The sequence below is a fragment of the Tripterygium wilfordii genome, chromosome 21 (genome assembly GCF_013401445.1).
Source record: "Tripterygium wilfordii isolate XIE 37 chromosome 21, ASM1340144v1, whole genome shotgun sequence".
NCBI lineage: Eukaryota > Viridiplantae > Streptophyta > Magnoliopsida > Celastrales > Celastraceae > Tripterygium > Tripterygium wilfordii.
The window spans coordinates 1,700,337-1,724,862 of NC_052252.1; the positions used below are offsets into that span (position 1 = coordinate 1,700,337).

At 38.7% G+C, this 24,526-nt stretch overlaps 7 protein-coding genes across 7 annotated transcripts; 5 read left to right on the forward strand and 2 right to left on the reverse strand.

The window, feature by feature from the left end:
• The first annotated feature begins 695 nt into the window (after positions 1-695).
• Positions 696-4,874, forward strand: LOC119988766 (magnesium transporter MRS2-4). The gene is made up of 4 exons (XM_038833923.1): positions 696-1,151; positions 2,598-3,043; positions 3,637-3,918; positions 4,303-4,874. The coding sequence occupies exons 1-4, from the start codon at positions 839-841 to the stop codon at positions 4,579-4,581; spliced, it is 1,320 nt and encodes a 439-aa protein (XP_038689851.1). The 5' UTR covers positions 696-838; the 3' UTR covers positions 4,582-4,874.
• Positions 4,875-5,349: 475 nt separating this feature from the next.
• On the reverse strand, positions 5,350-8,982 carry LOC119988769. Its single transcript, XM_038833925.1, has 7 exons — positions 8,520-8,982; positions 8,090-8,149; positions 7,692-7,940; positions 7,233-7,309; positions 6,844-6,920; positions 6,267-6,399; positions 5,350-6,184 (listed from the first exon to the last, which is right to left on the reverse strand). The coding sequence occupies exons 1-7, from the start codon at positions 8,950-8,952 to the stop codon at positions 6,023-6,025; spliced, it is 1,191 nt and encodes a 396-aa protein (XP_038689853.1). The 5' UTR covers positions 8,953-8,982; the 3' UTR covers positions 5,350-6,022.
• Positions 8,983-9,484: 502 nt separating this feature from the next.
• Positions 9,485-13,263, forward strand: LOC119988767 (phosphoglycerate kinase, cytosolic-like). Its single transcript, XM_038833924.1, has 7 exons — positions 9,485-9,638; positions 9,720-9,923; positions 11,053-11,130; positions 11,221-11,481; positions 11,876-12,193; positions 12,579-12,737; positions 12,854-13,263. The coding sequence occupies exons 2-7, from the start codon at positions 9,729-9,731 to the stop codon at positions 13,046-13,048; spliced, it is 1,206 nt and encodes a 401-aa protein (XP_038689852.1). The 5' UTR covers positions 9,485-9,638; positions 9,720-9,728; the 3' UTR covers positions 13,049-13,263.
• Positions 13,264-13,758: 495 nt separating this feature from the next.
• LOC119988765 (septin and tuftelin-interacting protein 1 homolog 1-like) lies at positions 13,759-16,910 on the reverse strand. Its single transcript, XM_038833922.1, has one exon. The coding sequence runs from the start codon at positions 16,760-16,762 to the stop codon at positions 14,135-14,137; it is 2,628 nt and encodes an 875-aa protein (XP_038689850.1). The 5' UTR covers positions 16,763-16,910; the 3' UTR covers positions 13,759-14,134.
• Positions 16,911-17,019: 109 nt separating this feature from the next.
• Positions 17,020-18,199, forward strand: LOC119988770 (cytochrome c-type biogenesis protein CcmE homolog, mitochondrial). The gene has a single exon (XM_038833926.1). It carries the CDS (start codon positions 17,076-17,078, stop codon positions 17,868-17,870), a length of 795 nt encoding a protein of 264 aa, XP_038689854.1. The 5' UTR covers positions 17,020-17,075; the 3' UTR covers positions 17,871-18,199.
• A 729-nt stretch (positions 18,200-18,928) lies between these two features.
• LOC119989737 (probable aspartic protease At2g35615) lies at positions 18,929-19,971 on the forward strand. Its single transcript, XM_038835414.1, has 2 exons — positions 18,929-18,997; positions 19,216-19,971. The coding sequence occupies exons 1-2, from the start codon at positions 18,929-18,931 to the stop codon at positions 19,969-19,971; spliced, it is 825 nt and encodes a 274-aa protein (XP_038691342.1).
• A 590-nt stretch (positions 19,972-20,561) lies between these two features.
• Positions 20,562-24,209, forward strand: LOC119988533 (prefoldin subunit 6-like). Its single transcript, XM_038833598.1, has 6 exons — positions 20,562-20,718; positions 21,734-21,850; positions 21,981-22,051; positions 22,230-22,354; positions 22,635-22,695; positions 23,879-24,209. The coding sequence occupies exons 2-6, from the start codon at positions 21,772-21,774 to the stop codon at positions 23,933-23,935; spliced, it is 393 nt and encodes a 130-aa protein (XP_038689526.1). The 5' UTR covers positions 20,562-20,718; positions 21,734-21,771; the 3' UTR covers positions 23,936-24,209.
• The last annotated feature ends 317 nt before the right edge of the window (positions 24,210-24,526 follow it).

Below are 24,526 nucleotides of genomic sequence, written 5' to 3' on the forward strand. Positions count from 1 at the left end.
TGAAAATCAAGTTTTGTTCGAGATTTTGGGGAAGGAATGGAATAGGGTTTCTAACGGCATCCAACCAAAGTGGAGTCGTTTTGAGGTCTCTCACGTATCTCAAGTGGATTTCGTTAGTATCTTCTCTTTTTTTTTGAACTAAGGAAGGAGATTAAAACCCTAATCATCAGGGTGATATACACACCATCTTACCACTCAACTAGTGGTTCAAGTATACTTCGTTAGTATCTTCAATTCAATGAGGAATGGATGAAAGGGTTTGATAAGAAAAAAAAAAACATAAATTCAAGTGGTGTTATTATAACTTCGTAGTTTTTTGCAGTATACACATATCTCCCATGTGGATGAGTGGGTTTACTATTTTGGATCTCATTGTTTCAAATCAATGGAGAAAAATAAGTCCTCATTTTAGTTATTTATTTAAAGTCACAAGTATATAAAAATTCTCAAGTGAGAGATCCCTCATTTTAGACCCATTTAACCTCATTCATTATGTATAAGTGTGACCCCCATACAAAATGGAAACTTCGCGTAAATGGTATTAGATGGATCCCGTACTTTATTTCTTTAAATAAAGTGCAGGGTCCCACACCCTAGAAACCCTCACACAAGTATATACATATAAACCAACCACACATACTCTAGTACTATTTATATTCCCCTCTCTCCGTTTAAAAAAAGATTAATAAAGAGAGTCTTAAAAAATATTCCGGGAATTTTGGTTTATGACGTCTTTGGAGCCCTTAAAGTTTATTATCATGGCAGAAGAAGCTCAAGGAGGAGGAGAGGAAGAAGACTTCGTCCCCCACTTCACAAAGCAACAATCTTTCTGAGAGAAATGGGGAAGGGACGCTTCTCGATCTGCGGAGGAAACAGTGTTCTCCGCCGCCGTAAGAAGGCCGGGGATCTTCCATCTCCGACATCGATACCTCCTCCCATGGTCGCAGAATCGTCCCTGTCGACTGCACCGCAACCGATGGCCAAGGGGAAGAAGAAGGCTGTAGGGGCAAGGCTGTGGATTAGGTTCGATCGGTTTGGAAATTCTGAGTTGGTTGAATGCGACAAGAGTGCCATCATCAAGCGTGTGGCTATCCCCGCTAGGGATTTGAGGATTCTCGGTCCTATTTTCTCTGACTCCTCTAATATTCTTGGTAAAAATTTTCAAACACAAATTCTAGAATTCTTTTTTCATTGGATGGTTAGAACTTCGTTTTGTCAAAGCAAATTGCCCTCCTAGGGTGTTCTGCCATGGCTTGCTCACGTCATCACTCACGATGGAACTACTGACAATATTTGATTTTTCTCGAGAAAATTTTGTTACTTCTTTATGTTAAGGATTGCCTTTATGTGAAAGTTCAAGCTTTTTTTCCAATGAAAGAAGTATGGGATTTGATAGGAGATGACTAGTCATAGATAATGCCACTACAATGAGAGTGTTTATTTATGTCATGGCTCATTAATAGCTATGCAATGAGGTTCTATAATGAATTTTCCCATCATACATTTTTTGTTGAGACGTAATGCTACAGTATCCTCTTTCTGTAAAGAAAAGTTGGTTAAACTTGTTTTGTCATCGATGTGGTGGTATTGTTTATTAGAGCTCAATTATTGATGCCATCTTTCGTCAATAGTTCTCTAGTTGGGTGTCACCCCCTTCTTGTCCATGTTAAAAGAGCTTCTCTTAATGATTTTTGTTTTGGAAAAATTAGGGGTAGAAAATCTAATTTGATGGAGAATTCTTCTTGTGCGGCTAGCAAAACAAGAAGGTGGTGGATAACGCTTCATCCTCCACATGAGACCCTTCCTCCACGGCCTCCTGAAAAATTAAGACATACATAAACATGTAAAGAGAGAAGAACCAAATGGAAATAAATGAAGACAAATAAACCAATTAGAGAGAAGCAGAGGAGAGGTCACGAGGTAATCAGCAAAGAACCTTATTCTTTTGCTGCTGGTGCTGCTAGTGGGTGCTGCTACAGGGAGAAGTTGGAGCTACCATGCTGCCTACTATTTTTTCTCCTCTGCTAGCATTACTGGTTGGAGTTATTGCTGGTGCTGGCACCACCAATGTGAGGGAAAGAATAAGGGAGGAAGATTGAGGCTGCAGATGAGGTTTGATTTTTCTGGGGACTTGGTGCTGTTTGTCATGTGAGAGTGTCATCCTCAAGCATGTAGCTATCCCTGTTTGTTTCCTCCCCCCACCACTATTTTATAGACTTGGTTAATTCTAAACATGTGTGTTCCTCATAAACTCAATTTGAGAGGAGAGTTGGTAGAACCATCTGATATGGATGTTTAGTCCTGGTATCTGATGCCAATATGCAGATGTTAATCTCTTAGAGCTGACTATTAACTAGTTTGTGGTCTACTAAATCAAAAGGTTCGGACAACTGACTTATTGTGTTATTAATTTTTTCTTTTTAAATTCCATTCCGTGTTTGTCAAACTATCCTAGAAGCAAGAGGTGTAATATTGATAGTGCTCTTCTTGGAGTAGCCTCTGGTTTTTTACTTTTGCTTCTACAGTTATGTTTGCTCTAAGACACTGCATGTAGCTATGATGAGAAGGAGGGAGTAAAATTTATTTTCCTGTTGCAGCTAGGGAGAAAGCCATGGTTGTCAATTTGGAGTTTATAAAAGCTATAGTCACTGCTGAAGAAATCCTTTTGCTTGATCCTTTACGGCATGAGGTTCTTCCATTTGTGGATCAGCTAAGGCAACAACTTCCTCTGAAAAGCCCAACTAACATCCAAGGAGCATCTCCTGCAGATGCACAACATGATGATTTGCACGTTTCAAACTATGGACGGTTACCTGTTCCAGAAGCTGTTGAAAATTTGCAAAGTGAGCTTCCATTTGAGTTTCAGGTTCTTGAGATCGCGTTAGAGGTTGTCTGTATGTTTTTGGATTCGAATGTGGCAGAACTTGAGAGAGATGCGTACCCTGTTTTGGATGAACTGGCCAAGAATGTTAGCACAAAGAATCTTGAGCATGTGCGGAGTTTGAAAAGCAATCTTACCCGTCTACTTGCTCGTGTGCAAAAGGTACTGATGATCACTGCTCTTAATGAGTATGCCTCTATTTTGGTGTTCAGTAATTGTTGTTAAAGTTGGAGCTCTTATCGCCTCTTAATGATGGTAAAGGTTTCGGAATGGAAAGAAAGGGATCCCTGATATTGGTGGTCAAGAACTTGGTGGGGTGTTGTGTAAAATGATGGAAGAGATTTTAGACTAACTTTATGTGAACTAGTATGCCACTCCATATCAATTTGATTGCAGATGTCAATTGTAGTCATAGTTCTTAACTTGTTTTCTTCATCACTTGGATGGTTTCCTTTGTCATTCGTTATTAACCTTTTTTGTCAAATGAAAATTGGAATACCAGGCACCAAAGAGGTGCCCCATAGATACAAGGGAGCGGGAAAGGAACAAAATTGATGATCCCTCATTCCTTAAATTTCTTTTTCAGATATTCAATTTCTTAAATCATCAAAGTACATCTTAGTGGCATCCTCTCTTGTGTTGCATGTAATACATGATACACAGTCAACTATGTTTTTGTTCGAGGAAGCAGAGTTTGTGCTATCTGTTTATCTGTACATGGCATCTCCTTTACCACATTGTTCGTCTTATATCAGGTGAGAGATGAAATTGAACATTTGTTGGATGACAATGAAGACATGGCACATCTGTATTTGACGAGGAAGTTGATCCAAAATCAGCAATATGAAGCTTTGTTGGGAGAGGCAGAGTCAACTAACATTGTCCATGCTGCTCCTCAGTTTCCTCGGCTAGCTTCTATCCGGAGTGGAAGTCTAGCGAACAGCAACATCACTTTTGAGAACGATGTAGAGGATTTGGAGATGATGCTTGAGGCTTATTTTATGCAGCTGGATGGAACGCGTAACAAGATCTTGTCGGTTAGTATATTCATGATTGGCTAAAGGATGGACAAATGTTATCGTATTCCTCCTTTTTCTCCATATATTTTGCCGAAATTTTGCCTAATCGTTGAACTGAATTCTATGTTCGCACTGTGGGACCAAAGTTAGTGGCCAATCTTTATGTAACTCAAAGAAGCATGCTTTGTTGCCGGATGAGGAAAATTTGATTTGGTTTCAGATTGCTTAGCTATTTAAGAAATTATTTATAATTTACCCAATGCAAGTTAGAGTTTCTACGGTCGAATATTCAACTAATAGGATCATTGGTGTCATGTAAGTAAAATTTAATGGTGGATTGTAACCAAGAGCAATTTTTTTTTTTTTTTAAATTTGTTTCTCTAAGCTCGATTTTATTTGCAGGTTCGTGAATATATTGACGATACAGAAGATTATGTTAACATTCAACTTGACAACCAGCGAAATGAACTGATTCAACTGCAGTTGACACTCACGATTGCGTCGTTTGCTATAGCTACAGAAACATTGATTTGTGGGATCTTCGGTATGAACATTCAGTGTATTCTGTACAATATGAATGGGATATTTGGGCTATTTGTCGGCAGTGTTACATGCGCTTGTATTTTGCTTTTCCTGCTCATTCTGGGTTATGCAAGATGGAAGAAGCTACTTGGTTCCTAAGTCTGCTTTGTAACGAGTTGTTGTAGCTGCAACTCTTGTATTTCAAAGTGCATATGGGATGTGATTATCCGTTTTCACCAACGATACATGTTGTAAGTAGATGATACAGTAATGAAAAATGAATGTTGTAGCCTTTACTGGTTGGTGATTGGGATCGAATCAATCAATTGCATGAACATTGTATCTTACAGAGGAGCACCACCGGTTCAGTGGTTGGTTCGTTATGTATTGTAATTGTATATTTGTTTTCAATTTTATATGGGAGGTCAAATCCTTCAATTTCTTTCCAACGATTTGTGAAATTGTTGCTCATCTTTAGTTCGAACGTTTGTGATTCATATTCTTCCATGCAAAATTTCCAAGGCTTTTTTGATGACTATAAATTAGCAGACCTATAAGCCCTAAAATATGTTTTTAGGTATGTGCAATTGAGTGGTGAGGTGCGCATGCTAATTATGTTCTCCCGTCAGGATTCAATTCTCTCCAGTGGACATGCTCTCCCGTCAGGATTCAACTCTCTCTGGTGACATGAGCTAACACATGAATTTTTATCTTATATTATCTTATATTTCTGATATGGGTCAAGAAACCTGCAATATGTTCAACTTTAAAAGGTATTTGATTAGGATTTCTATCACTCTTCAAACAACTCTACATAAGATAATCTGATAATGGATGAAATTCCACAACAAAAGTACAAACTATTTTGATATTTATATCACAACATTGTATGTGCTTTATCTGTTTATCTCCAATAAAAAAGATCAATTTTATTCAACAACAAAGAGTGAAATCTATAAATAAAAAATATATATTACAAGGTTTGTTATACTTCTGAATCATAGAATTACACATATTCTACATACAACAGAAAGTTTTAGGGTTTATGTCAAGGGAGATACAAATCACATTTTCCCTACATCACATCTAAAGAAAAGCCCTAACCTACAATCCACTGATCCACTCCCATGTCTAAGCCAGAGTTTTCGAAATCGGCTTTCAAACCCAGGCCTTAACATGCTCCTACACAATAAAGTTTCATCTATAGAATACATTTTATTAATCAATAGATGCATTTTGAGAACAAAAGTATTGAGGCTCTATCAACTAGCTGAAGAGTAATTTGAGTAAGATATACTCAATGTATGTGAAACATTCCATCTGTACTTCCCTCCCAGTAACCTGCCTTCTCCACCTTTGACTGTCAGAAAGCATCAATATTCTTCCCAGAGAAATTTCACAATCGGTGAAACAATGACTTGCCATAGTAACTACTCATAAGACAAAAAAAGGCGCATAGATGTCCCTTTGCAACAAGTCTTTATCTCTTAGTTGTTTGAGAACCAACTCCACATAAGCCTCCCAAGAAGAAAGCCACAGAAGAATAACTTGCGAGTGATGAGAGAACTGAGAAACTAAGGTTTGATACATATGCATAACCTCAGTTTCCTCCAGTGGACAACATTGCCTCTTCAATTCTCCTGATGACGATGCTTAGACTGGCACCACTTTCCAGAGCTTTAACCGCAGCTCGGTGGGCATGTCTGTGCCATTTGAGGAGGTTGTAAGATTGTAGAACCGACCATCTTGCCTGATTTGACATCTGATACAGGTGAATGCAGAAAGGGCAGAAGTTAAACAGGTTATGATGATATATCCTAAAAATACACCAGGTGGAGACTTACCTGCACTACAGACAATGGAGGTTGCAAAAGAACACATATGTTTTTAAACAAATTTTCGTCATTCTCTCCACCCTCAGCCTCTCCATAAACAAGAGCTTCTGCTGCAATGCCAGCAAAAAGCACCATGCAGTACCTGAGGATAGTATTTTTCTACTTATTACGAGCAATTAAATTATACTGCTGCAGTACTCACTGGTCGACATTAGTTGCAATATGACATAAAAGCAATTATTCCAGTGCATTGTGTTTCCAACAATTTAAAGGCCGTCCAGCTATCCCAAGTAATTTGATTCGAAATTACGCTTACACAAAAAGGTTATAACAGGCCTAAGAAAGTTCTCTTTGAAAATGCAAAAACGACAAACTCCGTTTCTCATGAAAGTTAGAATAAAATGCAAAAGCATTATCGTGGAAGTAAAAAGCAGGAAAGAAAGAGAGCAACTATTTAAGATTCATAAAGAGCTGAAATTTGTCACACGTTTACTTGTGCAGCATAACAAATCATATTCTTTCAGTCATTGGCAACACAAAAGTAAAACACATTGAATCATGCAACCTTATTTCATGTCATGATTACCTATCAAAGGCAGTGCCACTAAGCTGCCCTTCAGCAAGTTCACTGTTCATCTTCTCGTCCCAAAACTGGGTTCCAGCCTGTTCGAGACACTAAATTAGTCCATTCTAATTATATAGAGTATGTTAAGTCAATTTGTGTCTGAAATGAAATCATATCAAAAAATAGAGTAGTGATCATTAAAGCTTTATATAGACTAAAAGATTATACTCCCAACAAAGAATTTGATAACTCAAACGAGTTTTAACTAGCACAACATTACTCCACTGCAATGATTAAGAATTCATTAAATGTTCAGCTGCCAGCCATGACAAACAATGAAATCTCACTGCATAGGAAGTTGGAATAATTTGAAAAAACGAACCCCAAGGAAATATAGGACCAAAATGTACCTGGCCTTGAATGCCTGCTTGAACTGCAACAATTGGGTCTAATATAACCCCACGAATGGGGCACCCCATAAGGTATGCTGCAAATACAATAAGGAAAATGATCATCTGATGCAATGAACTCTTCAAATATGTTTAGTCTATGAATGCTAGCTAAACAAAGATAACCCTGCCCTCTTGGCACATGTCATAAGAAGAAAAAGAAAGCAATGTTTGGGTTTTGCACAAAATTCAAAAATGCTTTCAGAACCTTTATTACCCAACTATAAAAAGAACGCAAGCCCTCCCTGGCACATGTCATAAGAAGAAAAAAGAAAGAAACATTTGGGTTTTGCACAAAATTCGAAAATGCTTTCAGAACCTTAATGACCGAACTATAAAGAGAATGCAAAATTCTACTGGGAAAAGGTCTTATAAATATTCTCCAACCACAGAATTTAAGTAAAGAAATCTACCACACACCTATAAGAAGATGACCCGCTTCATGAACGAGAATTCGGCGCCTCTGAGGAGGCCAATAACTTGAGATTTGAGCTAAGCAGCAGCCACCAAGGAAGATAGAATCTAAGAAAGCTAGCCCCAAGACAGCCGCAAGATTGGTTCTAACATCAATTCCTTGTGAAAGAAGAAAAGACACTCCGCCAATAAAGGCAACAAAAACAGCACTTGAACTTCCAGAAACTCCCCACTTCTTTGGAGAAAATTTAGACACTGGACAAGAGAGCAGAGTAAATCAAAAGGAACAACTGAGTTGGTTTCTATCTTCATAATCACCATTGTAATCAAAGAATGTCATCTTAGAATCATCTATACTCAACCAACAAAAGGGGGATTGAAATATATAAAGGTCCAGTAATGACCTTCTAAACCGGTGGAAGACTTCAACACAGCTGGCTTAACATCTCTAGTTCCTTCCAGAACTACAAAAGATAAAAACAGAAGCGTTGAAGGCAGAAGACAATAACCATAAACCATATTGTCATACAATTACCAGTTCACCACTAATTGTGAAGCTCAATTCCCATAATAAACAACGATGCTATGGAATAAAAAATAGGAACTTCTTTTTCTTCAATTTCCATAATAATCAACGATGCTATCACATTATTCAATGCATAGCCCAAATGATATCAATAACCAACTTCGGTCAACAATGCAACAGCAGTAAAAGTAATCAACAGAGAACCCAAGAAAAATCAAAAATTTTACTGACTCTGACATCCTGCATCCATCACTCAATCAATTAAACTGATAAACAACAAATTACTAAAAAACTGAAATAAGTAATACCGATATTTCTGAATTTTCCAAAATTGGGCAAGAAACCCTTCTCCTTGAGAAACTGATAAGCACTGCCAACAAGCCTCATATCATCTGCATTCAGGCACGCATCCAAAACCTCCCAATCCCTCTGTGACCCACCGTAGAGCCCCAGCTCGCCAAGTCGAATCTTATTTGACGAGTTTCCATCATCGATTAGTTCAACTGGGTCATTGTTCTTCTTGCTCGTTTCAATCGTTTTTAGGAATCTGAGGGCTCTGGCGAGATCCTTGCGCTTCACTGCCTCCTCGTACTCTTGCCATTCTCTCAAAGCTCTAGGTAAAATGGGAGTGCGTGTCAAAACTACTCGTGATTGGGCGAAAGGAAAAGAAATCGGGCTATTAGAGCGAAAGTGAGGGAAAATCTTTGGGTGTGGAGGAGAAGAGGAAAGGCAGAAAGCCATGGATGGAAGAGAAAGTGAAGCTTGTTAGTTGTTACTAATGGGCCATCACCTATATGCGGCTCCAACTGATGCTGGATCAGATCCAAAGGCCCAAATTTGGATTTGGTCTTGACTGAGCCCAAGACTGGGTTGAGAGAAATTACTAGTGTCAGTGTTCGTCTACTGCGTAAAGAGCAGGTATTCAGTCAATGGATTACACATTAGCGACATAAAGAACAAATCTATGGCTCAGGGCTAAGGGGTAAGAAAGTATCCACAAAAATCGAACCAAAAGGTCGGTTATTTTCAAAGAATATTTAGTAAGAATCGAATGATTAATCGACTGAATAATTGAAATAATCACAGATAACCGATAAAACATACCATTTACACCTTTACTCCGAACAGACAATATCATCGATATGTTTCCACTGGAGATTTCTAACATCTCATTACTCTTCTATTAAAATCTTTCTATTTTTGACTCTGTTTCCCTTCAAAAAAGGGCCAAAAAGCCCAAACGAGCATAGCACTCATGGCGCACAGAACCATTTGGGCCCAGTGTGCACACCAAGAAACGAATGTCGAATATGCTCGAATACTCCCTTAATGCGTTGCTTCTCATCAATATAAATACTTAGCGAATCTTTCCCATTTCCTAGTCTGTGTTTCATCGCTTCCATCACAATCTCTCTATTTTGATCCTCGTAAGTATAACCTTCTTTTTCTCTTATCTTTGATCTGTGTCTGTGCTGTGTTGGTTATTGGGTTGTTTTTGTTGATTGCAGTCTGTATCAATGGCTACAAAGAAGAGTGTGGGTTCATTGAAGGAGGCTGATTTGAAGGGGAAGAGGGTGTTTGTGAGAGTGGATCTGAACGTTCCTTTGGATGATAACTTCAACATCACTGATGACACCAGAATCCGAGCTGCTGTACCCACCATTAAGTATCTTATGGGGCATGGTGCCAGGGTCATCCTCAGCTCCCACTTGGTATCTCTCTCACTAACATACTTGATCTCTTTGATTGTGGGTTTGATTTCATTTGTTGCTTTATCTATTGGGTCTCTCTTGTTTTCTGGCTTTATTTGGTCGTCGGTAGATTCATGCAATTTGTCTTCTTTTATGGATCTGCGCTCTACTTTTCTTTGTTTTTACTGATTTGGGATAAGGTTTTTTTTTTTTTGAAAAAATTATAAAAAGCGCTATTATTTTGTTTCATGGTCACTTGAGTTTGATGCTCCAACAGTTAAATGATTTTTCATCCTATGTTTCACAAAGACAATGTTTTTCCCCTTTATTTGCTAGCTCCGTGTAGATGCGAATTGGTTTAAGTGTTTTCTTATGATCGTCTAGCATCTCTATCGCTCTAGAAAGTAATTCTGTAGGGGTTTTGATATCAACATCTATAGCAACTTTTTTTCACCTTCCGAACCACGGATTTGGCTTTGATTTTGTTAAACCTGAGATTATATGGTTTTGTTGGATAAAAGATTGGTGTGCATGAAAATTTTAAATGCAATTTGATGCATCTTCGATTTGCAATTCATTTATAGAGTTATTGCATTTCAACATAAAATAAATGCTTATTAGCTAGATATGTGATATTTATATATCTTTAAGAAAGCAACTTAGAGGTCATGTGTCCCACTGGTAAGTTGAACCATTTTTTGCATTGAACAACATATTGGTCTCCATTTTTCTTTGTATTTATTAACGTTTAATAGTACTTGTAAAAGTAATTGTCGCAGCTTGATATTGTCCCGCCATTAAGTGATGCATTGTTCATATGGGTCAAAAATCGGTGAATCATCAATGCATAATGAGATTTTGGTCCCTTTTGGTTTGTTCTTGATGACATGAAAGTATGGAACACAGTTCTCTTCATGTCACCTTAGGATTTTGAAGAATGTAGATAAGTTAAGCAAATGGTGAAGGTAAAGTAGCGGACTTAATTAACCATATAGTCAGGTAACTCTGCAATGATCAGTTTTTGTTGCCAGTATATGTGAAACATTGTATATATTTTGATGTTAAGGTAATAAGGTGAATGTGATGTGAATTTATATGAAAGTTTGCAAGTTATCACTCATAAATTTTGTGAGCTGATTGTGGATTTCAGGGTCGTCCAAAGGGTGCCACACCCAAGTACAGCTTGAAGCCTCTCGTGCCAAGGCTCTCTGAACTTCTAGGAGTTGAGGTATGTGTTTTGTTTCATGCCCTCATTAATGATACATTGATACTTGACCTTTGCAATTGTTACTGATTTTTTGTTATTCTTATGTAATAGGTCAAGGTGGCCAGTGATTGTATTGGTCCGGAAGTAGAGAAATTGGTTGCTGAAGTCCCAGAAGGAGGTGTTGTGCTTCTTGAGAATGTGAGGTTTTACAGGGAAGAGGAGAAGAATGACCCTGAATTTGCCAAAAAACTTGCCTCTCTGGCAGATCTCTATGTAAATGATGCATTTGGCACTGCCCATAGAGCCCATGCTTCTACAGAGGGTGTGGCTAAGTACTTGAAGCCTGCTGTTGCCGGTTTCCTCATGCAGAAGGTATGTTTAGTTTGTTTTCATCTTTCATAAATCATAAGTTTGTTGTCCGTTGCAACCCACAAAGTACCCACCTTATAAACTATGTCCATATACTTTTGGAAATATGAGATTTTGTGAGGTAATTACTGTTAGAGACTCAAAGATGGCAACAGAGGCCTTTAGGGGGGGTATTTTCAGCTATTTTGTATTGTCTTTCTTCATTATAGGATGTAATAGTAGTAGACCATCCTTAATAAGGTATAAGGACACATCACTACCTCCTGCTATGCAGTTATTGGATATAAGACTATAAGTCCTTTCATGTTATTGATGCTGTTATTAATAGAACTTGTTTCCATCCAAAAGTGTTGATACGAACATATTTAGCTTTTTTTGAGTTGTTCCTTGCTTTCAGGAACTTGACTATCTTGTTGGAGCTGTTGCAAATCCCAAGAAACCATTTGCTGCCATTGTTGGTGGCTCGAAGGTGTCATCCAAGATTGGGGTGATAGAATCTCTCTTGGGGAAGGTTGACATTCTTTTGCTAGGTGGAGGAATGATCTTTACCTTTTACATGGCCCAAGGATACTCAGTTGGCTCATCCCTTGTAGAAGAAGACAAGCTTGGTCTTGCAACATCGCTTATGGAGACGGCTAAATCTAAAGGAGTGTCTCTATTGCTACCTACTGATGTGGTTATTGCTGACAAATTTGCTGCTGATGCTAACAGCAAGGTATGTTGATTAGCTAATTGTGCCTGACGCTATTGGACACGTTCCCCTTAGAGAACTTTTATTTAGTTTGGGTAAATATATATAGTAAAGTCTTTTTTAGCTGTTTCAGCCCTTTGATATGGTTCGTTCATTTGTTATATGTCGGTTCCTAAAGAAATTTTAAAGCAGAAAGGGGGTCCTCTTCAGGCATTTAGTAAAAGAACAAACAAAAGGGATATTATATACTGTTGCATCTATGCAACTTGATATCTTCCGCATACTTCTTAGTAAGTGCATTCGCAAAATGTCGAAGGCAAATGTCCGAAAAACTAAATTTCTGTCAGCCTTAATGTTAGCTTGAATTTGTTTCCAAATATTGAAACTTTTGAGTGTAATATTGTTGCAGATTGTACCAGCGTCTCAAATCCCAGACGGTTGGATGGGTTTGGATATAGGACCCGATTCCATCAAGACATTCAGTGAGGCTTTGGATACCACAAAAACAATCATTTGGAATGGACCCATGGGTGTATTTGAGTTTGAGAAATTTGCTTCAGGAACTGAGGTACATCTCGTACATCCATCTCTGTATGCCATTTCCAAGTAGATATGATAAACCTGGGATTCTGCACTACCATGCATTGTGAACTAATTGATATTTGAATTCTTTCCTGTTTGCAGGCAATTGCCAAGCAGCTTGCAGAACTGGGTGGCAAGGGTGTGACAACAATCATTGGAGGCGGTGACTCTGTTGCTGCCGTGGAGAAGGTTGGGCTTGCAGACAAGATGAGCCACATCTCAACGGGAGGCGGAGCCAGCTTGGAGCTTCTCGAGGGGAAACCCCTCCCCGGTGTCCTCGCTCTCGATGATGCTTGAGCTTAGATCTCCATTTACGTTTTGTCAAATGCTAGTGAGTAAATATATGGTTGGTTTCCCAACCAAAGTTCTATGAATCCATAATCGTTCTGATTTTGTGGTGTGACTTCAAAATAAGCGCATTGTGGCAAGCATTTTTGATGATCATTGCCTTGTATTGGATCTTTTTTTCTGAACTTTATTTTTGGTGTTATTCTACTTCAGTCCTTTTTTACATTTCTTCCATCAGCCAAGAATATTAATAAGCAGAAACAGTGATAACATTTTGCAGTGGACAACTATGACTGAAATGCCTGTCAAAAACCTCCAATCAAGTCTAAAATCAGACTGAAAATATTGTCCCATAAGCAATAAGAAGGGGACAACATACACACATCAAAATCAACCAGGAAAAAGGGAATGAAAGATGAAATATCCTACCCTCATCAATTTCTATGATTCATTTCTTTCATAAATATGAACAGAGAAGAAGATATAGATCACTGCATTCCGAGACAGACCAGAAACCCCTTCCACAAGAAATTCACACAAACACACAGAAACCTCTTTGCAAAGAATTGCTTCAGGAAGGGTCACGAGAGTATTGAAATAAATGGAAAGTTACAAAGATTTCACCATTGGTAACTATTGTTAAGAAACCAGAAAATTTGCCAAAGCAGAAACCTCCCAATAAAACTGGGCTTTACTCCATCAATCTCAAACATTTCTTATCCTCTGAAAAGCAACTTACTCAAATATTATTCAACATAAAGAAATCTATCATTACAAAGTCATCAGTGTTGAGTTTTTCTTTCCCACCACAATTACAGAATTTCAGAAACTTTATTTAATTATTTCCTTTGTAGTTTGTTGTATCTTTCATCGTGCAGAAAAGAATTAAAACCTCTTGTATTGATTCACTTAATTAACTGAACAGGAAAATACCCATTTGCGAATGAAGGGGCATCAATTGACCAGGCCAGGCCAGAGATCAAAACGGCCAGAAATACAAACTCCACAGCAGGTAAGGTAAGCTTCATAAAGGAAATGCTAACCTCTAACTTGTCAATACCAACCAAAGAAAAGTGTAAGTAATTGCTATAAAACTTAACGTTTCTTGGCAAGAGAATTGTTGTGCATCTCCAGCAGCCTATCAAGAGTTGTCAGGACCCAACCATCCTCCTTTTGGGCATACAGCAATTGATTTAGAGAATCAATGATTATGCTTATGTTACCATAGCCATATATTTGCTGTCCATTGTACATCCTGCCTGGTTTAAGTTTAAATAGCAACTCATGCTGCTGCGCATGGGCCTCAACAACTTCTTTCAAGCTCATTTCCAGAGGACCGCTCATACCATCCACCTGGGTTGTACTACTGAGACCAGCAGCAGATTGAGCGTGTGCTGCGGCTCTCTGCTGTGCTTCGAACTGCCTCTGCTCACTCGCCCTAAGATAAGTAAGGTTCTCTCTCAATCCAGGTTGGACCACATTCATACCTTCCATAACCTGCTCCATCATGTTTAGAGCAATACTAAGCTGATACCTTATATTTTCACTGGCCAGAAGAGCCGGCGGAAACAGGTCCTTCCAACCTTTGTACCATTTTTGAACCTCTTCTAAGTTGGGGTTCACTGACAACCAGTGGTACAAAACCTGCAGCCACTTGGCAAAGAAAAACTTCTCCATCAAATCAACCATAAGCTGATCAGGGATAGTGGAAACCCATGACATGACCCAGTAAAACTGATCAAGCTTCTGATTAGCTGGGTTCACTTGAAACTCTTGCAGTGCAACCTGCAACTTTGGAACTATATACCGGCGCATAAGTTGTTCCCAACTCCCTGAATCAAAAACATTTTTCCAAGGAGACAAAATAGCATGAGCAGAGACATCACTGGGGTGCCAAGCATCGAGAACATTACTCAACTTCATCCGTATCATCTGGTACACACCCTCTAGTTTATTTGCTAACATCAGCAGCCAAGGGTGAACCCATACATGGATTGGAACAGTTTCTCTGCGTGGATCCCACAAATCTACAGCAGTTGACAATTTTGGAAAAACTACATGGTCCAATATATTCTGGCGGACTGAAGAAGGTAGCAAGTTTTCCCAGGATTCCAGAAATTTAAGCATCGATTCAGGCTCCCTTGGCTCCCAAGTATTGGTGCCACTTATTCTTACTGCAGGGAAAACAACGTCCCAAATCAACTGAGTGTAAGGTGTGCCTACATCCCATATGTCATGACTATCCCCTTGCAACAAATTTTTCCAAGATGCTACCAACTCCACTCCATGCAATGGATTACGAAGAGGATCCCAACCTTGAAAAACTCGAATAAACAAAGGCAAAGAATATGAACAAGCAATGCAAGACAAGTTACAAAGCTTGTAATCATCTGGAAATCTGATCTGCAGCTCAGTAAAAGACTTTTTCAGCGATTCCAATGTCAATGTTCCCAAGGAATTCTCTTCTTCAATTCTGGCTACTACACGAGTGATCTCCTCCATGACGTCCAACTGCTTTTTCTGCCTGGCCGCCTCCATTTCCAACCTCTCCTTATCCTTCTGCAAGCTCATCGTCTTTTCCTGCTCATTCCTCAAATCTCTATCTATTTTTTGTATGTCAGCCTCGGCAAAATCCACAATTAACCTCACATTATGCTGCAGCTCAGGCATTGGGATATCCATTTCCCTCGCCTTATCTTCTGCATTCAAATTCTCCAAATTCGTCAGAATCCGAACCTGCGGCCCCCGCATATCAACCACCTTCTGCACAACTTCGAAACCACCCTGCTCCTGTTTCTTTGCCAACAACTCCTCCGCTGTAATATAAACCTCCTTTTTCTTAGCCTTAGCCTGCTTCAACCACAACCTTTCTTTTGCTCTCACGCCTACTGCCTGCTGCCCACTTTTCTTCTCTTCCTCTATTTGTTGTAAACCAGGCACCTTTGCAGCCGCTGTCTCCTTGAAATCATTAAACCCCATACCCATGGTCTTCGGCCTCATTTTAGCCTCAATAGGAGCAACAATACCTTGCTCATTCTTCCCAAGCCCACCTCCCCTATATCCCATCTTTTCCAACAACTTCATTCCAATTCCCTTTGTATGCTTCTCAAAACCCCCAACATCCCCAGAATTCACTTCCTTCCTTTTCCCTTCCTTCCCTTTCTTCTCTAACCTCTCTCTCGCCCTCTTTTCTGCACCCTCCTTTATCATCCTCCCAAAGGCCGTTGGCAAGAAATTATCACCACCACCACCATCGTCAACAATAGAAGCAGAACCACCACCACCACCAATTTCATCACCCTTGCTTTTCCTAACACTATTATCACCAAACCCTAACCCAGTAGACCCAGGATTCACTGCTCCCAGACCAATTCCAGCCTTTCCATTAGCATTATCACTATCATAATCAAACATATCAACATCATCCTCTTTCAAATTCTCATCAATTTCTTTGTCAGGCATTCTCGTACCTGTAGAGACGAAGTTCACGGGCTTGGTGAGGTCCGGCTTGCGGCCAAAATCCCTGCCTTTGCGCTTCTTCTTCGAGGACGAACCGTCATCATCTTCGTCGGAAGAACCAGCGAAGACTCCGTAGAGGGTATCTTCTTTTGTCTGCATAGGCTTCGCCTTGCGCTTCCCATAATAAAACTCCCCGTTAATCCACTGGGCGTCCTCGTAGTCGTTCTCCATCCCGAACCTCTCCCTCTCTTCGTAATCGTCCATGGTGATTGATTCAACGGAGTTCCTCTCTCTCTCTCTCGATTGAAATCTCGCGGTCGTTTCTGTACAGAGGGTATACGTTGTTTTGGATTATGATCCGTTAGGTCCTGAACAAAGCGGTGATGGAAGATGAAGTTAGGGTTGGGGATTGGTTCGGTTTCGGAATTCGGAATTCGGATTCCCTTTCGGGTTCGGACTTGGGTCTTTTGATTTTTGAGTCCAATTTACAATTTAGACCCTCTGTAACTCTCTTCGTTGCTAAAACCCTTGAGAGAATTTTCTCGCGAACTTTCTGCTATTTTCGCGAGGAAAAAAAATGTCATCTCGCCTCGCCCTCCGTCTCAGATCCCACCTTCTCCGCGTCACCACCTCTCTTCGCCACCAGCACCACCATCACAACTACCACTCTGTCCCCACGACCAATACCATTATATGCCCGTCAATAAGCCCTCTTTCTCACCTCTCAGATCTCCAACGAGCATTCCCTACAGACTTCCGATTCCGATTCCTATCCACCACCGCCCGACGCACTCCTGTCCGGCCCAAGCCCGTGGACATCGGAGCACGGGCTCGACAGCTCCAGACCCGCCGCCTATGGACTTACGCCCTCACGTTCAGCTGCATCGCGGGCTTCATCGTGATTGTTCTCAACAATTTTCAAGATCAGTTGGTTTTCTACCTAACCCCAAGTGACGCCTGGGAAAAGTACACCACAAATCCATCCAAGAACAAGTTTCGTCTCGGGGGTTTGGTTCTCGAAGGGAGTGTGGCGCAGCCCTCCGATTCTCAGGAGATGGAGTTTGTGATTACGGACTTGTTGACAGATATCTTGGTTAGGTACAAGGGTGCCCTACCTGATTTGTTCAGGGAAGGTCACTCTGTGGTGGTGGAGGGGTTTGTGCAGCCGTTCACGGATGAGATGAAGAAGAATAGGCCTTCGGAGAATAGTGTCTCAGGGAAGGCTAGGAGCATGGAATGCTATTTCGCAGCGATAGAGGTGTTGGCGAAGCACGACGAGAAGTATATGCCCCAAGAGGTTGCTGCCGCCATTGAGAAGAACAAGAAGATTCTTGCAGAGGCCGCCACAGCGGAGGAAGCTGAAAATGCGTAAGATGATCAAAGGCTATGGCTTATATTGTTTGAATTTCTGATAAATTTTTCATTTTTAATTGATTTGTATGATTAGAAGGCAAAGCCTTCATGAGAAAAAATAAGTTTTATTTTACTGATATTCATATAATTTATGGGAGGGGACTTTATTGATTGGTGTTAGGAGGAAAGACTTTTGGTTTTAGAAAGAGTGATGATTTTGATCAAGTGAGGCTCTTACTTGTTTTGATAGATTTGCGGTGTAATTGCAACATTCATTGATGATGTATTTTTCGAAGTTGAATGGTAGTTTTACTGAATAAAATGTGACGAACAATGGGCATTGATTGATATGGTTCCCTTTTTGGTGATGAATGAATTTGATGCATTGGTTTTTATGATTGGACTGAGGTTGTTTGCCACAACTTACTTGTGTAGAATAGTTTTAAGTTCATCTTCTTATTTTTTATGCTACTGATCCATGGGTCTTTTGTCCATCATCTTAATTTTCTGGTTGAAATAGTATTCTTTTGTCACAAATATGTTATGTGAAAACAACTTGAGAAGATGAGTTTTCATGTGGAGTAATTTTCTTCTTTGTGTGGGCATATGTGCTTGTCTCTTAAGTTTGCTACGGCATCATAGTAAATATGGTATTTCATTGAACTCCATTACCAGATAATACTTGTAGACGCAGAACTCTTTCGTGCATGTTGTTACATTTGGATGAAAAATTCGCCTTTGAGTCATTTCATCCCATTTATCTGCCGTTCATCCTGCCTTGAATCGAAATGTTCCAATCGAGCCTTTCCTTTATCTTGATACTAAGTTACATATTTATCCATAGTCTGTCATCCAAAACGGGGCCTACTTTCTTTGTCACGATTGGGTTCTGTTTTTCCTTTCGAAAATGATATCTCTATATAATGATCAAGTAATTCATTCAATATAATGCATGTTATGTTATGTTAGTACTTAGTAGTTAGTACAGTTGATATGTATGATATTATATGTGTTATCCATTCAATATATATATATGGACATTTATATTATTTTTGACCATTTTTTCTAGACATAGACATGCGACTTAGTTCCCATCTCTTTTGTCCCCCTGCAGTTCACAGTCGTGTGCTTTTTATAGTTCGTTTTGTTAGGGCTGCGTTCCTTCTTGCACCCCCTTGGTGCTTGAATAAACTTTTTCATTAAAACAATAGTTTGTTCTGTTAAAAACCTTGATTTCATCTGCTAGACTGGGAGGAGAAGAGGAGCACATTGTTGAATAATATGTATTTGTGAAATCACTTCCTTGAGTGGTTTAAGTCTTTTATTAGTATGAAATGGTCTCTGACTTATATTTAAATATGTAGGAAGTCTTGGGTATTGAAACTATCTACATAGCTTCTTCGATAGGCAAAGTAATATCTTTTCCTGCATCAGTGTTTGGATGCGGTCACCAAAATCATGGTAAATACAGTGGCCTTGCTCAAGGTGTTGTTGGCCTTGGAGGAGGGTTATTGTCTTTAGTTTCACAATTGAAACCCAAAATTGAATACAAATTCTCCTATTGTTTGCTCCCTTGGGATGCAATTTTTAATAGTAAGATTAGATTTGGACATAAAGCAAAGACCTCCAACGCAAAAGTAGTTTCAACTCCAATGATAAACAAACATCCTGCAACATTCTACTATGTTAGTCTCAAAAGTATTACTATTGGAAATAATAGAAGGAAGATGAGTCGAAACCCAGGTAATATTATAATAGATTCTGGGACAACCTTGACAATGTTGCATTCAAGCATGTACAAGGATCTAGAAGATATTGTTAAGAAAGAAATAGGTATTAGCCCAATACCAGATCCAACAAAAGTGTTGAGCTTGTGTTATAGAACAAGATCTGTTCTAGACATCAACTTCCCAGAAATGATATTTCATTTCAATGGTGCGAATCTCCGTTTGCCACCCACAAACATATTTCTAGAGTATCATAATTTGTATTGTATGATGATAGTCCCAAATGATCGAATTTCGATTTGCGGAAGAATTTCACAAGCAAACTTCCAGGTGGAGTATGACATTTTGAACAGACAAGTCTCTTTTGTTTCAGCAGATTGCAGCATATTTTAAAGGGGAAGTGTTACCAACACTCCATGTAATTTGGGTCATTTCTAGGTATGTTCCCTGTAGTTCCAAAATTTCGAGAAACACGCCTTGTAATTAAGGTTTATGTTTTGGCAGGTTCTCGCATCCATCATCTTTTTATAATGTATGTGATTTTTTGCATGCTTAAACATTCTATATTGTGGTAAGAAAACAAAATCTTCATCTATAACAATATCTCCCTCTCCAACTACTTTTTTCAGACGATGAGAAAAGTAAGAAAACAACATTGTGCAAAACATCTAAAAATTTGTTTGAGGTTATCTCACCATAGAAAACCAGAAGCAACAAGTAACTTATTTTCAAATCTTTTTTTTAGATTCTTAACAATGTTTCAAATTAAAAAATTATCTAATTTATAAATCTATTAGTATTATTTTTCCTCCAAAAACACACACTATAATAAAAGGTAAAAATTGATTGGTAGCATATTCCACCAAAGGGGTAATTCAAAAGGATGAACATTATAAAGATGATTTCGACTCTTATCAAAGAAAGGTTAAATTAACTAATGAAAGGTGTTTGGGTTGACCTAGCTCAAGATTGATTTTAATGAAAAACATATTTGTTATAGTATTTAAAAAGAGGAAAAAGACTAGATTAAATAAGAAAACTGCTCGCTCTTTCTTTAGTCTCTTCTTCCCCATTCGCTGTCCCTCTGTTTTTCTTCGGTCCAGACTTGTAGCCATCGTACAGACGGCTCTCCGCCTTCAGGTAACTTCTTTTTGGAGATTCTTCTGGGGGATTTATATTTTAGGTGTTGATTCTGTTGAAGTCGATACTACCGATTTGGTCACTAGTTTGTTCATAATTGGGGGGTTTTTTTTTTGTCTGTTACTGACTGAAATCTTGTTGAAGTTATCGAATCTAATATCAGTACTTATATCACAAAGGGGATTCTGTGTATGGCGTAAATTTGTTTTCTTTTCATGTTCTTTTTCTGGTTTAGAAACTGGGTTGACAGGTAGTTTATAGTTTATACTTAGGGTTCTTGGCTTTGCTTTACAAGCAGGGTTTACTGGATTATTAGTGATGCCCCATTTAAAAAAGTTAAAAACTTTTTTGTAATAGCATCGGGCATAGATTCCATTTGAAGAGCTTGATACCTGCTGTAGATTTGAGTGGTCCGCGCGAGTTCCCATTATTCTTCAGGATGCTTTTGTGGAGCATATGCTAAACCCAATTTGAACAAGGAACATAAACCCCCCAATTTTTGGCTGGCTTGAGCATTTTTGGTGTCAAATGTCGTATCAGAGAAGTTATTACTGTAAACTTTGGGTTTGAGAAGATCAAATGAGATATTGCAATCGTGGGAGAAATAAAAGATTTCATATTAGTCTTCTTTGCGATTTCCTCTCTTTGTATAATTGTATAAGTGTCCATTAGGCATTTCTATGCAGTCTTGTTGTCATCTGACACGGCCATCACAGTAGATTTTATGACATTGTATTTGTGATGTTATGCAATCATAGGGTTTTAGCTTGAGAAAATTTGCTATTGACAACACATTTCTTTAGTCTCTGATCTTGGGTGGGCATAAGACATCCGACAGATGCATTAGCCATTAGGTCCTTGGCAGCCAAGACCTATTGTGACTACTTTACAAGTCTGAAACAGTGCCCATTGAGCCTTTACTTGATTTCAAAGTATTCTTTGTTCTTTTTTTTCCTCCCCTTTCATATATACTTGGTGGAGCATTTCCCTCTGTATTTGATTTGTAAGTTAACAGGATCAGTAAGCCGACACAGCAGCAAGGAACCAGAAGGAATGGGATCATCAACAGCACTTAAAGAACTACAGCGTGAGCTTGAAAATAAAGCTAATGATCTTAGCAAGCTCCAAAAAGGCATGTGCTAAATGCTTGATCTCACCCTCACAGAATCCCCAAACTTTAACAGTCTTCAAATCCTCACCTATAAATTTGATGGGTACAGTATTTCTAATAAATTCAAATCCTGAACTGTAAAATTTTCCAGATATCGCAAAGAATCACCAAGTGAGGAAAAAGTATACCATTCAGCTCGGCGAGAATGAGCTCGTCCTCAAGGTCTCTCTTTATCTTTTGCTTAATCTTGATTAATTCCCATTTTCATTTTTAGGCGAAATAAGATAATAATAAAGAAAAATGAGATTTAGGATTTTCTTGAGTTGTGTAGTCTGTGTTGGTATGTTGATCTTGATTGTCATGACTAAGCAATTGGGATTCTTTTTATCTGAGTTTTCAGGAATTGGATTTATTAAATGAAGGTGCAAATGTGTACAAACTGATTGGCCCAGTACTTGTGAAGCAAGATTTGGCTGAGGCTAATGCAAATGTTCGCAAGAGGATAGAGTACATTTCTGCTGAATTGTATGTTTTTTTATTGCTTGGTTCTCAAGCAATTTTGCCATCCTTTTCACTTTATTAACTGACCATGGGAAACTTGAACAGGCAGAACCATAGGTTGACATTTCTAGCTTATGGCTTGTTCTATTTTGCAAAAAGGCGAGAGAAAAAATCCAAAACCATAAACTAAAGGACCATTATCATAATCATAATCATAATAATACTGTCATTAATATCAGGGTTTTCTTTCCACTTGAGGTGTTGCTAAATATATTTAATGTAGAACTATATTTCTGCAAAATAGGAAGCGATTTGATGCAACTTTGCAAGATTTGGAAGAGAAGCAGAACAGCAAGAGAGATTCGGTTTGTTCTCTTTATCTCATGTCTCTTTTAATCGGCTCTCATGATGCTCATTTCTTTTCTTTGTACCTTATTATACTTTTTTTTTGGTAAGTAAGAAATGCATTAAAAAAATACCTTAATGTGCTGAAATTGTTTGAAATATCTTGTCTCTCTCTGGTCGTAATTTTTAATTTGAAGTGATGGTATGAAGAGGGTTTTGTTGTTTAAGGTTCATGATCTCATTCACGTTTAACTTCTGTGAGTGCATTCATGCCAACATATGTGTGCTTTTAACTGGGTACTAAAATCTAGTAAAGGTTTTGCTATTTGTGGAAGTTTCACCGTGGCACCACAAAAGATTGCTCATTTATGATCTTGTCATTATGGATTCAAAATGAAAGTAAATTCTTTCGCGAAGAGGACCGCTTTTCCCATTCCCCATTTCACCTCCATGATTCCCACAATAGCCATTGTGAAATACTCTCTCCTTTTGATCTTAGCCATCTTCTCAATGAATGTTTTCACCAAGCCAGCATCAATTGCTAGACCCATTAATCAAAGCACATATCTTAAACTTGTTATACACTTATGCTTACCAGCATTGCAATGATCACCATTGCAAAGATCACCATTGTGTCAATCTTCTTTTCTTTCCCCCAGGCCCTTAGGGAGCAAGAGAATCATTTTCTGTGAAACAGTTGGCCCAATTGGCCAAAAGTGGCCATGCACCTTCATATATAGAAGAAGAAATGGCAATAGTGCCATTTGTTGTTCCCCTACTGAGACTTCATGTGTAGTTTTATTTCTTTGCTAAATTGGCTACTACATAGGTGATAGTTCTCAGTTTGGTATTTGGTATCTGGTGCATGTTTTCTTTTGCGTCAACTGTGTCTGGACTTGATATCTATCACCTTTTTTTTCCATTCCTTTTTGGTGGCTAAACAAGTGGTTGTAGTTTGATGGGATGAAAAGGGTAGATGTGATACTTTCAGGTTTGTCCTTGTGACGAATGGAATGAAGCTAACTATATTTTATTTCTAGTCTTTCTATTACACCTTTTCTTTTGCATCCTTGTTTTGAAATTAGCCAGTGAGTGCACTACTTTTGCGAAGGGTTATAGTTTCAAGAATAAGCTATATTTAACCCAAATCATGTGTTTCAGTCACATATTAATTACTTCCAGTAAAATTTGCCAATCTTGCAGGTCTTAAAGTTACAACAGAGGATCCAATCGCTGCAGGCTGGAAAAGCCAAGGCATAATTGCCCGCATTAGGTGTCTTCCTGTTTGTCATGTCACTTTTTTTGATTAGTTCTGATGTAGTTGTTTTGTTCGACGTCATCAATTGTAGGGACAAATGTTCTTAAAATGTTTTCATATTCCTCTGCTCAAATGAACCAGAAACGTATGAAAGATTTGTCTTGAATAGGTGTCATACTTTGTTTAGCTTTATTGTTTACCCGAATCAGTGTTACTAAATGCTAAAGTATATGCCTTATATTGAAGAAGTGATGAATTGCTATTGGGAATTGGAGATATGAAGTGCAAGGAAAGGTATTTGTTTCTCTTGTGCCGGGATGTGTTTCTTGAAAGTTGAAAGTAGGATGTAGTTTGCTCCATTTTCGGTTGAATGGCATAATGTCATGATATTGTAGGCTATGCATAGTTAGCAAAGTAGACTCTTGGAGCAGTATCGGTAAGTGAGATTAGAGAAGGTCCCCTGTTGTTAAAAGACCAATTGAGGTGGTAAGAAAACCATTCAGTATGATGCAAAGAACATCAATGGGCAAACTTCTTTGCGTGGCTTGAGTTTAGGTCCTTGTCAATTCTCCAAAAGGGCAAGCCTTGTCTTG